The sequence below is a fragment of the Coregonus lavaretus genome, assembly GCF_964263955.1.
Source record: "Coregonus lavaretus genome assembly, chromosome: 10".
NCBI classification, from domain to species: Eukaryota; Metazoa; Chordata; class Actinopteri; order Salmoniformes; family Salmonidae; genus Coregonus; species Coregonus lavaretus.
The window spans coordinates 28728495-28742828 of record NC_139997.1 but is presented as its reverse complement, the minus strand read 5'-3'; the positions used below and the strand labels follow the sequence as shown (position 1 = coordinate 28742828).

Here is a 14334-nt window from a genome sequence, read left to right as displayed (position 1 = left end):
TACATCACCCACCATGCTCTGTGTAAGATCTCACACCGAGCAGTATGGGTACTGTAGTACATCATGCTCCTGAAGCTTACATATTGGTGTCCTGTCTCCTTATCAATGCTCCAATGTTTTCCTCATCAACTTCTCATTGGGCCTCCTGATAAATGTCTGCTCTGTATCGCCCCATGTCAGGACTGTTGTGGGAACTGCAGCGACAGTGACGAGGAGCCCACCAGGCTGTGACTGAGCACCCTCCTACCAACTACACCAAGGATCTCATTTGTTTACAAATTTTGCACATTTGTATCTTTAAGATAGTTCTATATAAATATTGGAATGTATATTTTCAGTATATAGCCATAAAGTCCATGTCATTTTAAATGTAATCATTATTCAGAACCCATCATGGGAGGCAACAACAGGTAAGCCTAACACTGCTATGTGGTCATACTCCCCCCACCTCATCTGTTGATAGTGTTGTCAGCTAAAACCGCAAGCCTCTTTTCTTGTTAGTTCTCGTTTTCTTTTAGTCTTTTAAAATGTGTTGACTGTGCTCCGATTGGTAAGTGTTTCTGAATGGGGGATAAATGAAAAGCGTACGTCCACAACTATTTTTATATTGAAATTGTATTTGTATTTACTTAATGTAGTTTTAGGCAATCAAATTAGGAATGTTGTGTGAAGTGTAAGCGCTTAAAAGGAAATTGAAGACTAAGGTGAACTCTTGGTATGAGGTGATACATTATGTACATTTTAGGGTTCTATCTAGAGACACTTGATATGAACCAAATAGATATGACTAAACAATGCATATGTAAGTGCAAACAAGTGCATCTTTATGTGACACTCCTCTAAAGTCCTAAGTGTGTCTTCCTAAGAATCTTGAGTTTAGGTAGAAAGCATGTTAGTTCCCAACCATATTAGGAGCTAGAGAAGTGAATTTACAATAAAAAACGGTATTGTAGTACAGTAATTCAGTTGCAAAAAATGACCTTTTCATAAGACATGGATAGCCTAGAATGGCCATGGAGTTTCCTCTACCATGACATCCTCTAGATGGCTACACGTTTGTCACAGAGCTCTTGAGTTTAATTAAGTGATGCACTTATGACCAAACCGGTTTGTTTTATTTTTTTATGATTAAGTCCTTCCCATTCAAGGTTCCTTTGATGGTTTGTGGTACTCTATGTAATTGCCATATTTTATATAAATGTGACAAAAATCTAACAAAGCGGTCTGTCAAGTAGGTTCAGACCATGCTGCGTCTCTCTCTCTCCCTCTGCCACTGTTGTACCTCGTGTTCCTTTGCCATGCTGATGTGTGTCGGTGCATCGTGTAACTCAGTGGGATTCTCCTTGTAAATGTGGGACTATAATAGGACTGAGGGACTGAGCTCCCTGACAGACTATGGGACTATGGTATCGCCCTCTGAACCCTCCTTACCAGAGACTATCAGACTGAGGAAGAGGAGGATTCATCTAAATGGATTCCTCAGCACTCTGATGGAAGTGGAAGAAACTCCCAAAACTCCTCCTACCATCTCTCATTATCAAATCATGTTTTATCGTATGTGATTCTCAAATGAACTTGCCTACATTCCAGTCTATACTGTGCTGTACAGTGTAAAGTTATGCTACTTTTGTTTATTTTGCGATAATGATTTTTTTACCAGTGTAAAATTACAACAACAACAACAACAGTTCCACCATGAAACTAGAGTAGGACTGAAAGTAAGATTAGTATGATTTCTCTTTACGATGTTTTGTTGAGCCAGGCTTACACACTGTGAGAGGAGGGAGGGTGTCTGTCTGTCTCTCTCTGCATCCATGTAATACCTCTGACACCTTCTTGCAATGCACTGATGTTTTGTGTGTGTGGGCACGCACGTGTGTATGCATGTGTCCATATGTTACCATAACCACTAGACTCTGTACCCACTTGGCACAAACTGGTTAAGTCAACGTTGTTTCAATGTAATTTGTCAACTTATTGTGACGTGGAAAATACATTGGATTTGAAAAAAGTAATCAACTTTTATGAGGGTGAAATTTCAACCAATATGTTGAATTTGTACCTTTTATCTGCTATAAGAAAAAAACAATAGGCTGGGCAGCACCTCCTACTGGGGTTCTACTAAGCTAACATATGGAATTGTTTTAAGATGGTCATACCATGGATCATTTAGCTATTTGATTTTGAAATGTAGGACCCCTGTAGGTATCCCCCAAAAACTATTGTAAAATGATTTAATAGATATTGAATTTGGTCTTCACTAATATAGCCCATAGAAACGCATTGAATAACACATTCATAAATGGGAAAACAGACAGACAAAAAATAAACATAAGGAATAAGGTTTTGATGTGTCTGTCCTATTTCTAGGAGATAGAAGAAAGCTTAGGAAATATTTGTGTTTTTTGAAAACACATTTAACCCCTATTTTTGTTGGCACAAAACTACCTCCATACATCCATTAATTTTTTTTTACTTCTACCGGGTTACCTTTAGACGGTCCTGTGACACTTGTGGGGATCGTAGAGCAAAACCATTGTGTTCGTGAGAGTCTCATCTTTCCATAGAGTGGTTATATTACTTACTAGGCCAAACCGTTCAGACGTTTTTGTGAGAAGACTGATTTTCGGGATGTGTCCTGGTCTGACAGCCATTTTCTACTGCAGAGGCGGAAGGCCGACATAGGCGGATGCAGTGGATTGAGATGCAGAAAAACAGATATCTAACTTAAACTGATGGATTTTGATAGGGATTTTTGTTTTGTTCATTAGATTGACGCACGGGTGCGTCAATAGACTCTTAAGGATTTTTAACCAAGCCCGGACCTGCTAAATATTTGTCACCAACTGTTACTACTGGTGAGAATGATTGTTAAGAAATCGACACTTAATAGATTCACTGTTGCTATCAAAGTCATTCCAAAGGGTAGGTTTAACAGAGCAAATTAAATGTAGCTATACTTTAGGATTCATATATCATCACTATTTAGGCCTATATAGCATTTGGAAAGTCATCAACAGCTATTGTTTAAATTCAACACAGGATTCAAGCTTTGATTGATTTCAAATGGAATCTACAAGTTAGTAAAAAAACTATTTAAAGTGCATTTAAAGTTTGATTTGATTTAGTCCCTTTTAACTTTAAAATGAGTGTCATCCCTGGCCACATTTTGAGGGTACTGTAACAGTAAATGTTTTCTTATGTAATCATAGAAAGTGTGCGCGTTCAAGATAGCATGCAAATGTTGCAGGTCTGTGGAGATTTTGTTTCCTGGCTACCCAGACTCCTTGCTCCAGCCAAACACTACGCCACGCCCACTAACGTTAGTTTCTTCTCCGCAATTAGTCTGGATCTGAGTACCTCCCTGACGATTTCTAGAATTCTCCACGTTGAGATTACGTGATGTGCCCAGTGGGTACCCACTGGGCAAGGACTGGTTGAATCGATGTTGTTTCCACATCATTTCAACCAAAAAATGCAATGTGATGATGTTGAATCAACGTGGAAAACTAATTAGATTTTTCACCCAACTTTTAACCTAAATCCAATGACATGGTGACATTTTGTGTTGAATTCATGTTAGTTGACAACCAAATGTAACTCAAAACTATATGTTGAACTGACGTCTGTGCTCAGTGGGTAAGGTACTGCTCATGATGTGTGAACATGCTACTGTACTAGTAGCATGAATACAACAGAAGTCAGGAGGTTGTCTATATCTCTGATAGTTTCCCAAGCTCAACAGGAAAGCACTAAACAACAGGTTTTGACAGTCGGTATGAGAACAGTTACATTTTATCAAACACATACTTAATTTTTTACCTCAGTAAGGAATGGCGTAGTTAGTACAGTAGAGTACCAACAATTAAAGCACTGAAAGGGATGAATACAACAGAAGTCAATCTACATGGTCAAAAGTATGTGGACACCCCTTCAAATTAGTGGGTTCGGCTATTTTAGCCACACCCGTTGCTGACAGGTGTATAAAATCGAGCACACAGCCATGCAATCTCCATAGACAAACATTGGTGGTGGAATGGCCCGTACTGAAGAGCTCAGTGAAATCAACGTGTCACGGTCATAGGATGCCACCTTTCCAACAATACAGTTCGTCAAATTTCTGCCATGCTAGAGCTGCCCCAGTCAACTGTAAGTGCTGTTATTGTGAAGTGGAAAGGTGCGAAGTGGTAGGCCTCACAAGCTCAAAGAATGGGACTGCCGAGTGCTGAAGCACATAGCGCGCAAAAAATAATCTGTCCTCGGTTGCAACACTCACTACTGAGTTCCAAACTGCCTCTGGAAGCAACATCAGCACAAGAACTGTTCGTCTGGAGCTTCATGAAATGGGTTTCCATAGCCTAAGATCACCATGCGCAATGCCAAGCGTCACCGCCATTGGACTCTGGAGCAGTGGAAACGCGTTCTCTAGAGTGATGAATCACGCTTCACCATCTGGCAGTCCGATGGACGAATTTGGGTTTGGCGGATGCCAGGAGAACGCTACCTGCCCCAATGCATAGTGCCAACGGGAAAGTTTGGTGGAGGAGGAATAATGATCTGGGGCGGTTTTTCATGGTTCGGGCTAGGCCCTTTAGTTCCAGTGAAGGGACATCTTAACACTACAATGACATTCTAAATGATTCTGTGCTTCCAACTTTGTGGCAACAGTTTGGGGAAGGTCCTTTCCTGTTTCAGCATGACAATGCCACTGTGCACAAACCGAGGTCCATACAGAAATGGTTTGTCGAGATCCGTGTGGAAGAACTTGACTGGCCTGCACAGAGCCCTGACCTCAACCCCATCGAACACCTTTGGGATGAATTGGAACGGCGATTGCGAGCCAGGCCTAATCGCCCAACATCAGTGCCTGACCTCACTAATGCTCTTGTGGCTGATTGGAAGCAAGTCCCCTCTGCAATGTTCCAACATCTAGTGGAAAGCCTTCCCAGAAGAATGGAGGCTGTTATAGCAGCAAAAGGGGGACCAACTCCATATTAATGCCCATGATTTTGGAATGAGATGTTCGACGAGCCTGTGTCCACATACTTCTGGTCATGTAATGTATGTGCACAATAATGGGTCAAAACTAATGATGTGCTTGTCTTGTATTGAGTCATGGACTGAGCTGTTTCCTATGTGAAAAGGCTCTATCTGTGAAGCGGAAATGGCGGTTAGCGTCTGCTAGCGCTGGACAATGAAGTCATGTCCTTGTCAGGTTCATGTGTCACACATGTCACAGTACATTGACTTTAAAGGGTTCAGGGACGTTTGCTTACGCTTTAAATATTTATCTGTTGAATTTCACTGCTTTTATGTTATTTTATGTTGCGCGCTTAACTGTTGTTTTTATAGCCTGCTGTGAGTCTAAACTGTAATGCTAGGCTATGCTAATGCTAGGCAGTCAAACTGGTCATGTCCTTATTAAGGTGCTTCCTTACATTATCCTGCCACATTATCTACCTGTACAATACTTCCACATTTTATTTCAGTTATTATAATTTTTTACCATGTGCTCAATGTTTTTACCTTACACTGTTAGCTCCAAACTGGTTTCAGTTAAAATATTCTGTAATTTTTTGGTGTTGCCATACTCTTGACATTTTGCCAACTATGTTCAGACTGCACTAAGCCCTCACACCTAGGAGGCACGCTTTGTGTTACACTTCACGGGGAGAGAATTGACAAGTGTATGAGGTGAAGAAAATGTCTTTGAAATTATATTGTGTCCAATGTCCATATATCCTTTAATACCATATTAAACCAAGCACTAGTCTTCTTTGTCTGATTAATTGTAACTGAATCCATGTCACAACATCTGTTTCAACGTTACAAAGCTCTGCTTTGGCATCCCGTGCCATATTGTGTGATATCTCCCTGAGCTCTGGAAGGTTGGAGACTTCATTCATGTAACCAGCCTCTGTTACTCCATTGCCTTCCCACCCTGTCCTCTGTTAGGCCCCATGTCATACTATGTGTCTCTAGATGTAATGGTCTCTGTGTCTCTAGAGACCATTACATCTGTTGTCCTACTATGTTAACATGTCAAATGGAAGCTACCGAGATGATAATGATGATCAAATAAAAATGTATTGATCGTGTACACAGATTTGTAGGTGTTATAGCAGGTGTAGCAAAATGCTTATGTTACTAGCTCCAACAGTGCAGTAGAATGTCTAGCAAATACAATACAAATACACTCAATAATGAAAAAAGTATTTAAAAAACAACTAAGAATTCAAGAAATGTCTGAACGAGTCCAATTAACAATCCAAAGTAGATATATTAGAGTGAGCAGTGTCAGAATCCAGAATATAAATACTAATACGTGGTGTGTATAGACAGTATATAATTTAGAAAATATGGTATGTACAGTATTAGGTATATTAGGATGAGCTATGTTGAGAATACAGTATATACATACACAGTGAGTAAACGGAAAGTATTCATACCACTTGACTTTTTCCACATTTTGTTAGGTTACAGCCTTATTTTAAAATTGTTTTTTTCCCTCATCACAATACTCCATAATAACAAAGCAAAAAACGATTTTTAGAAATGTTTGCTAATTTTTATTTAATTTTTTACCCGGAAATATTACATTTACATAAGTATTCAGACCCTTTACTCAGTACGTTGTTGAAGCACCTTTGGCAGCGATTACAGCCTTGAGTCTCGTTAGGTATGACGCTAAAAGCTTGGCACACCTGTATTTGGGGAGTTTCTCCCATTCTTCTCTGCAGATCCTCTCAAGCTCTGTCAGGTTGGATGGGGAGCGTTCCCGCACAGCTATTTTCAGGTCTCTCCAGAGATGTTCGATCAGGTTCAAATCCGGGCTCTGGCTGGGCCACTCAAGGATATTCAGAGACTTGTCCCGAAGCCACTCCTGCGTTGTCTTGGCTGTGTGCTTAGGGTCATTGTCCTGTTGGAAGGTGAAACTTCGCCCCAGTCTGAGGTCCTGAGCGCTCTGGAGCAGGTTTTCATTAAGGATCTCTCTGTACTTTGCTCTGTTCCTCTTTGCCTCGATCCTGACTAGTCTCCCAGTCCCTGCCGCTGAAAAACATCCCCACAGCATGATGCTGCCACCACCATGCTTCACCATAGGGATGGTGCCAGGTTTCCTCCAGACGTGACGCTTGGCATTCAGAACAGAGAATCTTGTTTATCATGGTCTGAGAGTCCTTTAGGTGCCTTTTGGCAAACTCCAAGCGGGAAGTCATGTGCCTTTTACTGAGGAGTGGCTTCCGTCTGGCCACTCTACCATAAAGGCCTGATTGGTGGTGTGCTGGTTGTCCTTCTGGAAGGTTCTCCCATCTCCACAGAGGAACTCTGGAGCTCTGTCAGAGTGACCATCGGGTTCTTGGTCATCTCCCTGACCAAGGCCCTTCTCCCCCGATTGCTCAGTTTGGCCGGGTGGCCAGCTCTAGGAAGAGTCTTGGTGGTTCCAAACATCTTCCATTTAAGAATGATGGAGGCCACTGTGTTCTTGAGGACCTTCAATGCTTCCCCAAATCTGTGCCTCGACACAATCCTGTCTTGGAGCTCTACGCACGATTCCTTCGACCTCATGGTTTGGTGTTTGCTCTGACATGCACTGTCAACTGTGGGACCTTATATAGACAGGTGTGTGCCTTTCCAAATCATGTCCAATCAATTGAATTTACCACAGGTGGACTCCAATCAAGTTGTAGAAACATCTCAAGGATGATCAATGGAAACAGGATGCACCAGAGCTCAATTTCAAGTTTTGACCAGTGTTCAATGTCTCTCTATACATGGGGCATTAGTCTCATCGTGCAGGGCAGAGTACCTGGCAGGTAGCCGGCTAGTGATGGCTGTTCAACAGTCTGATGGCCTTGTGATAGAAGCTGTTTCTCAGTCTCTCAGTCCCGGCTCTGATCCAGCTGTACCTTCTTTGTCTGCTGGATGGTAGCAGAGTGAACAGACCGTGTCTTGGGTGGCTGAGGTCCCTAATGATCTTCTTGGCCTTCCTTTGACACCAAGTGCCGTAAATATCCTGGAGGTGATGATCATGAGGATATGTAAATGTGCCATGTACATGCTACTGTATGTATCACTCTGATGTGATGTGTTTGTTTGAGCTCTTTTGGTTCTCTCTCTCTCCTCTGAAATCAACTCGTACTGTCTGACTCTGACCCGCCTCCATAGGTGCCTGTGAAATTGTACATTAGTCATGGCCAGTCAAACTGGACCTCCATGTAACATTTGAGTTGGAATATTCTTCTTTTTTTGCATAAGTATTTTACTTCAATAAAACATTTTGTTTGTTTAGCTTCGGCTTGTCTTGTGTAATTCTTGCAAACAGAGATTTATGACAGTTTGAAATGTCATGCAGATAGGAGGAGCCAGGATAATGTAGATGACAGTAGCCTGTGTAACAGGTGGGATTCATACCCGGTATCCCTTTTTTTTCTTTTTCTTTTTTTTGGGGGGGGGGTAGATCAGCTTAATATTGCAGATAGATTGTAACTTCCATCAATGTAATTGTCTGCATCACTTCCAATCCCCCATGTTTTTTATATACAGTGGGGGAAAAAAGTATTTACTCAGCCACCAATTGTGCAGTTCTCCCACTTAAAAAGATGAGAGAGGCCTGTAATTTTCATCATAGGTACACGTCAACTATGACAGACAAAATGAGATTTTTTTTCTCCAGAAAATCACATTGTAGGATATTTCATTTATTTATTTGCAAATTATGGTGGAAAATAAGTATTTGGTCAATAACAAAAGTTTCTCAATACTTTGTTATATACCCTTTGTTGGCAATGACACAGGTCAAACGTTTTCTGTAAGTCTTCACAAGGTTTTCACACACTGTTGCTGGTATTTTGGCCTATTCCTCCATGCAGATCTCCTCTAGAGCAGTGATGTTTTGGGGCTGTCGCTGGGCAACACGGACTTTCAACTCCCTCCAAAGATGTTCTATGGGGTTGAGATCTGGAGACTGGCTAGGCCACTCCAGGACCTTGAAATGCTTCTTACGAAGCCACTCCTTCATTGCCCGGGCGGTGTGTTTGGGATCATTGTCATGCTGAAAGACCCAGCCACGTTTCATCTTCAATGCCCTTGCTGATGGAAGGAGGTTTTCACTCAAAATCTCACGATACATGGCCCCATTCATTCTTTCCTTTACACGGATCAGTCGTCCTGGTCCTTTTCAGAAAAACAGCCCCAAAGCATGATGTTTCCACCCCCATGCTTCACAGTAGGTATGGTGTTCTTTGGATGCAACTCAGCATTCTTTGTCCTCCAAACACGACGAGTTGAGTTTTTACCAAAAAGTTATATTTTGGTTTCATCTGACCATATGACATTCTCCCAATCCTCTTCTGGATCATCCAAATGCACTCTAGCAAACTTCAGACGGGCCTGGACATGTACTGGCTTAAGCAGGGGGACACGTCTGGCACTGCAGGATTTGAGTCCCTGGCGGCGTAGTGTGTTACTGATGGTAGGCTTTGTTACTTTGGTCCCAGCTCTCTGCAGGTCATTCACTAGGTCCCCCCGTGTGGTTCTGGGATTTTTGCTCACCGTTCTTGTGATCATTTTGACCCCACGGGGTGAGATCTTGCGTGGAGCCCCAGATCGAGGGAGATTATCAGTGGTCTTGTATGTCTTCCATTTCCTAATAATTGCTCCCACAGTTGATTTCTTCAAACCAAGCTGCTTACCTATTGCAGATTCAGTCTTCCCAGCCTGGTGCAGGTCTACAATTTTGTTTCTGGTGTCTTTTGACAGCTCTTTGGTCTTGGCCATAGTGGAGTTTGGAGTGTGACTGTTTGAGGTTGTGGACAGGTGTCTTTTATACTGATAACAAGTTCAAACAGGTGCCATTAATACAGGTAACGAGTGGAGGACAGAGTAGCCTCTTAAAGAAGAAGTTACAGGTCTGTGAGAGCCAGAAATCTTGCTTGTTTGTAGGTGACAGAAATACTTATTTTCCACCATAATTTGCAAATAAATTCATTAAAAATCCTACAATGTGATTTTCTGGAAAAAAAAATCTCAATTTGTCTGTCATAGTTGACGTGTACCTATGATGAAAATTACAGGCCTCTCTCATCTTTTTAAGTGGGAGAACTTGCACAATTGGTGGCTGACTAAATACTTTTTCCCCCCACTGTATATACTCCCCTTTATTACTTTTCAACCCTGCCATCCTTTCCCTACTTGGGGTAAATTAGTGAACAACAATGCTTAGGCCTCTACTTCCAGCTTTTTATGGACACAGTCAATTTTACAATAATTATATTTTATTTGTTTTTGCTCCTGAACTTCTTCTACTCTCAACCTCTCCGATCATTTTCATGATGTCCATCCGGTTTGCTTCTATATGCCATATCTTTCTAACTGTGCTCTTTCCCAAAAGCTCCCAACATACAACCTATATACTTATTATGGATACAGTATGCTTACATTATTAGTTATCTTGTTATTATTTGTTGTTATTTCTTATTAGTCCCATCCTTCAACTCCATTCAACACCTCCCATCTATCTCTTAACACCATCCATATAGGATTTCTATTTGCCATATATTTCAACCGTACTGTGATGTTTTACAAAAGTTCTGAACCTTTCTATTCTCATTGCTTCTACAGATTGTGAATTAAAAATAAACATTTTTGCTAAAAGTATTATTATATTATTGATCGATTGACTATGACTTTTCAGATCACCCAGTAATGCTATCTGCAAGGTTAGCTCCAGGTAAATATTGCAATACTTTAGCCATTGTCACGACTGTCGGTGAGATGCGGTTGAAGAAGTCAGGCGCAGGACACAGAACTCTCGGACACGTACTTTAATCCGATACTGAACAATAGAACACAGAAATAACTCCACGCAGGGAGGAAATAACCCGCTCACTAATGACATACGTGAAGGGAAAACAATCACACACAATATCCCGATGAGAGACAGTGGTAATATAAGGGCAACAATCAAACATAATGACGAACCGGTGGTAACAATACAGACAAAACTAAACAGACACCGATAACATCGAACGGCAGCAGCTAGTACTCCGGGGACGACGAACGCCGAAGCCTGCCCGAGCAAGGAGGAGGAGCAGCCTCGGCAGAATCCGTGACAGCCATTCCTGGACCTGTGTCCAAAAACAAGCTACAAATGGACAGAACCAAAACAAATGATCTAATGATTCTGTCTCTTCACAGCAAAATCTGCAGAGCTGGGAAGATTGTATCCCCCATATAAATAACATTCTATTGGTAGCAAGAATTTTATATAATCATTTAAATTGAAAGATTCTAATTTTTGAATCCGGTGTCGTTTTGCGTGTCAGTTCATAAACACTATGCCATGGGATCGGTACGTCAAAAATCTCTTCCCAACTATTTTGCAATTTATATGGGACGGCTGTCAATCCTCTGGTCCTTAAGTGAAACTGATATACTTTTTTATTTATCACAGTTTTCCTTAACCAATTATGTTCTTTAATGCAAGGCCGACAGACAAGTTCCTTACTTTCTCCCCCTTCCACTTTCCTCTTCCATTTTTGCGGTAAGGCTGCAATTATTTGGTTGTAATTTTGGGTATAGCAGACATTTCCATATGTTTTTGTTAGCTGCATGTGCGACATAACTCCACCAGTCCTACCGATGATATCATTTACGAAGATTATACCTTTTTTAAACATTCTGTCAAAAAATAAAGGTTTTTTGTCAATTAGTATATTTGAATTTAACCACAATATTTGTTGCATTATTTGTTCTGTCGTTTCTGGAGGATTAAATTGAAATTGCAACCAACTTTCTATGGCTTGTTTTAGAAATAGTGATATTTGGGAGATGATTTCCTTTTCAAATAACTGAAAATGAGTGGTTGTAATCTGAATAAAGGGAAAAAGGCCATTCTTGAACATTGGGTGAGACAATCTTACTAATTTGCTTGAGAACCAGTTCGGATTTAAGTATAACTTTTGTATGACTGAAGCTTTTAGTGTTAGGGCTAATGCTTTAATATTTAATAATTTCTGTCCTCCGAATTCATATTCATTATATAAATAGGCCCTTTTAATTTTGTCTGGCTTGCCGTTCCAAATAAAATTGATTTTTTTTTTCTCATATAATTTAAAAAATGGTTCACTAGGCGTAGGCAAGACCATAAGCAAATAGGTAAACTGGGATAATACTAAAGAGTTAATCAGGGTGATTTTTCCACAAATTGACAGGTATTTACCTTTCCATGGTAGCAAGATCTTATCTATTTTTGCTAACTTTCTATAAAAATGTATTGAAGTGAGATCATTTATTTCCTTTGGGATATGTATTCCGAGTATATCCACATCACCATCAGACCATTTTATTGGTAAACTACATGGTAATGTAAAATTTTTATTTTTTAGTGATCCAATACGTAATATAGTACATTTGTCAAAATTTGGTTGTAATCCAGAGAGGTTAGAAAATGTATCTAGATCCTCTATGAGGCTGTGGAGGGATTCTAGTTGTGGATTTAAAAGAAAACATGAATCATCAGCGTACCTTTGTTTTTAAGCCCTGGATTTCTAATCCTCTGATATTATTATTGGATCTGATTTTAATAGCTAACATCTCGATGGCCACAATAAATAGATATGCCGATAGTGGACAACCTTGTTTCACTCCTCTTGACAGTTTGACATTTTCTGAGAAATAGCCATTATTTACTATTTTACACCTAGGGTTACTATACATGATTTTGACCCATTTTATAAGAGATTCTCCAAAATTGAAATGCTCCAGGCATTTATATATAAACCCCAGTCGTACTTTATCAAATGCCTTTTCGAAGTCTGCTATGAATAGCAGGCCTGGTTTCCCATATTTTCCATAGTGTTCTATTGTTTCCAATACTTGCCTTATATTATCTCCAATGTATCTTCCATGTAAAAAACCTGTCTGATTAGAATGAATAATATCCGACAATACCTTTTTAATTCTATGCGCTATACATTTTGCTAGAATTTTTGCATCACAACACTGAAGTGTAAGGGGCCTCCAATTTTTTTAATGGACTGGATCTTTATATTTTCCACTTGTATCCTGTTTCAGTAATAATGAGATCAGACCTACTTCTTGAGTGTCAGATAATCTACCATTTACATAGGAGTGGTTAAAATATGCTAATAACGGTCCTCTTAGTATATCAAAAAAGGTTTGGTATACCTCGACTGGTATGCCATCCAACCCTGGAGTTTTCCCGGACTTGAAGTCTTTAATTGCATCCAGAAGTTCCTCCTCTGTAATTTAACCTTCACATGAGTCTTTCTGTATGGCTGTTCATTTTACATTATCAATAGAAGAAAACAAATCTACAATTAGCTTCAGTTAGAGGAGATGGAGGCGACTGAAAAGAAAACATATGCTTAAAGTACTTTGTTTCCTCCTTCAAAATATAATTTAGTGAATCATGGGTGACTCCGTCAATATGTTGAAGATTAAAAAAGAATTTTGTGAATTTTTCCCCATATTCCATCCAGTTTGCTTTATTTTTATAATATATTACACTTGATCTTTCTTGAATAAGTTTCTCCATTTCTTTTTGTTTTTCCTCTAATTTATTCTGAGCCTCTATGTTACCGTTTTTATTGCCATCTATCTGTTCTGTTAGACTTTCTATTTCCTTTGTTAGTATAAACTCTTTTGACCTAAATTGCTTTTGTTTTCGAGATGAGTACTGAATTGCATGGCCTCTGAAGGCACATTTAAAGGTGTCCCATACAATAAGGGGATTTGCTGTACCTATGTTATGTCGGAAAAAGTAAGTTATAAATAAATGATCATCCAATAGGCTTTAATTAAATTTCCAATATCCTCGCCCACGTGGAAATTCAGTAAGAGTAATGTATATGCCAATTATATGATAGTCCGACTTCATTCTGTCCCCTATCAACACTTTTTAAACTTTTGGTGCCAACGAGAATGAGATAAGAAAGAAGTCAAGACGACTAGCTTGATTGAGTCTCCGCCATGTATATCTCACTAGATCAGTATATTTAAGCCTCCATATATCTACTAGTTCTAATGTATCCATGACATTCACAATTTCCTTAAGAGCATGTGGGTGATTGTTTGTGGTGTGATTTCCTTTACGGTCCATTGAGCTATTTAAAACAGTATTATAATCCCCCACCATAATAATATTGTCTTGAATTTCTTGCAGGGTTGATAATTTATTATATATTGTCAAAGAAGTGTGGATCATCATTATTTGGTCCGTAAAGGCCATATCTGTTTATGGTCCAATAACATGTTTAAAATAATCCATCTACCTTGCGTATCTATTTGGACAATTTGCACATTCAGATCGAA

At 39.8% G+C, this 14334-nt stretch overlaps 1 protein-coding gene across 1 annotated transcript in view; it reads left to right on the top strand.

Moving 5' to 3' along the window:
• Nucleotides 1-2346, top strand: part of LOC311135995 (G protein-coupled receptor kinase 6-like) — a 62286-nt gene extending 59940 nt beyond the window's left edge. Inside the window, exon 16 of the mRNA XM_084170045.1 lies at nucleotides 181-2346. Coding sequence (XP_084026171.1) covers nucleotides 181-231 — 51 coding nt within the window. The 3' untranslated portion in view covers nucleotides 232-2346. The remainder of the gene's footprint in view (nucleotides 1-180) is intronic.
• The last annotated feature ends 11988 nt before the right edge of the window (nucleotides 2347-14334 follow it).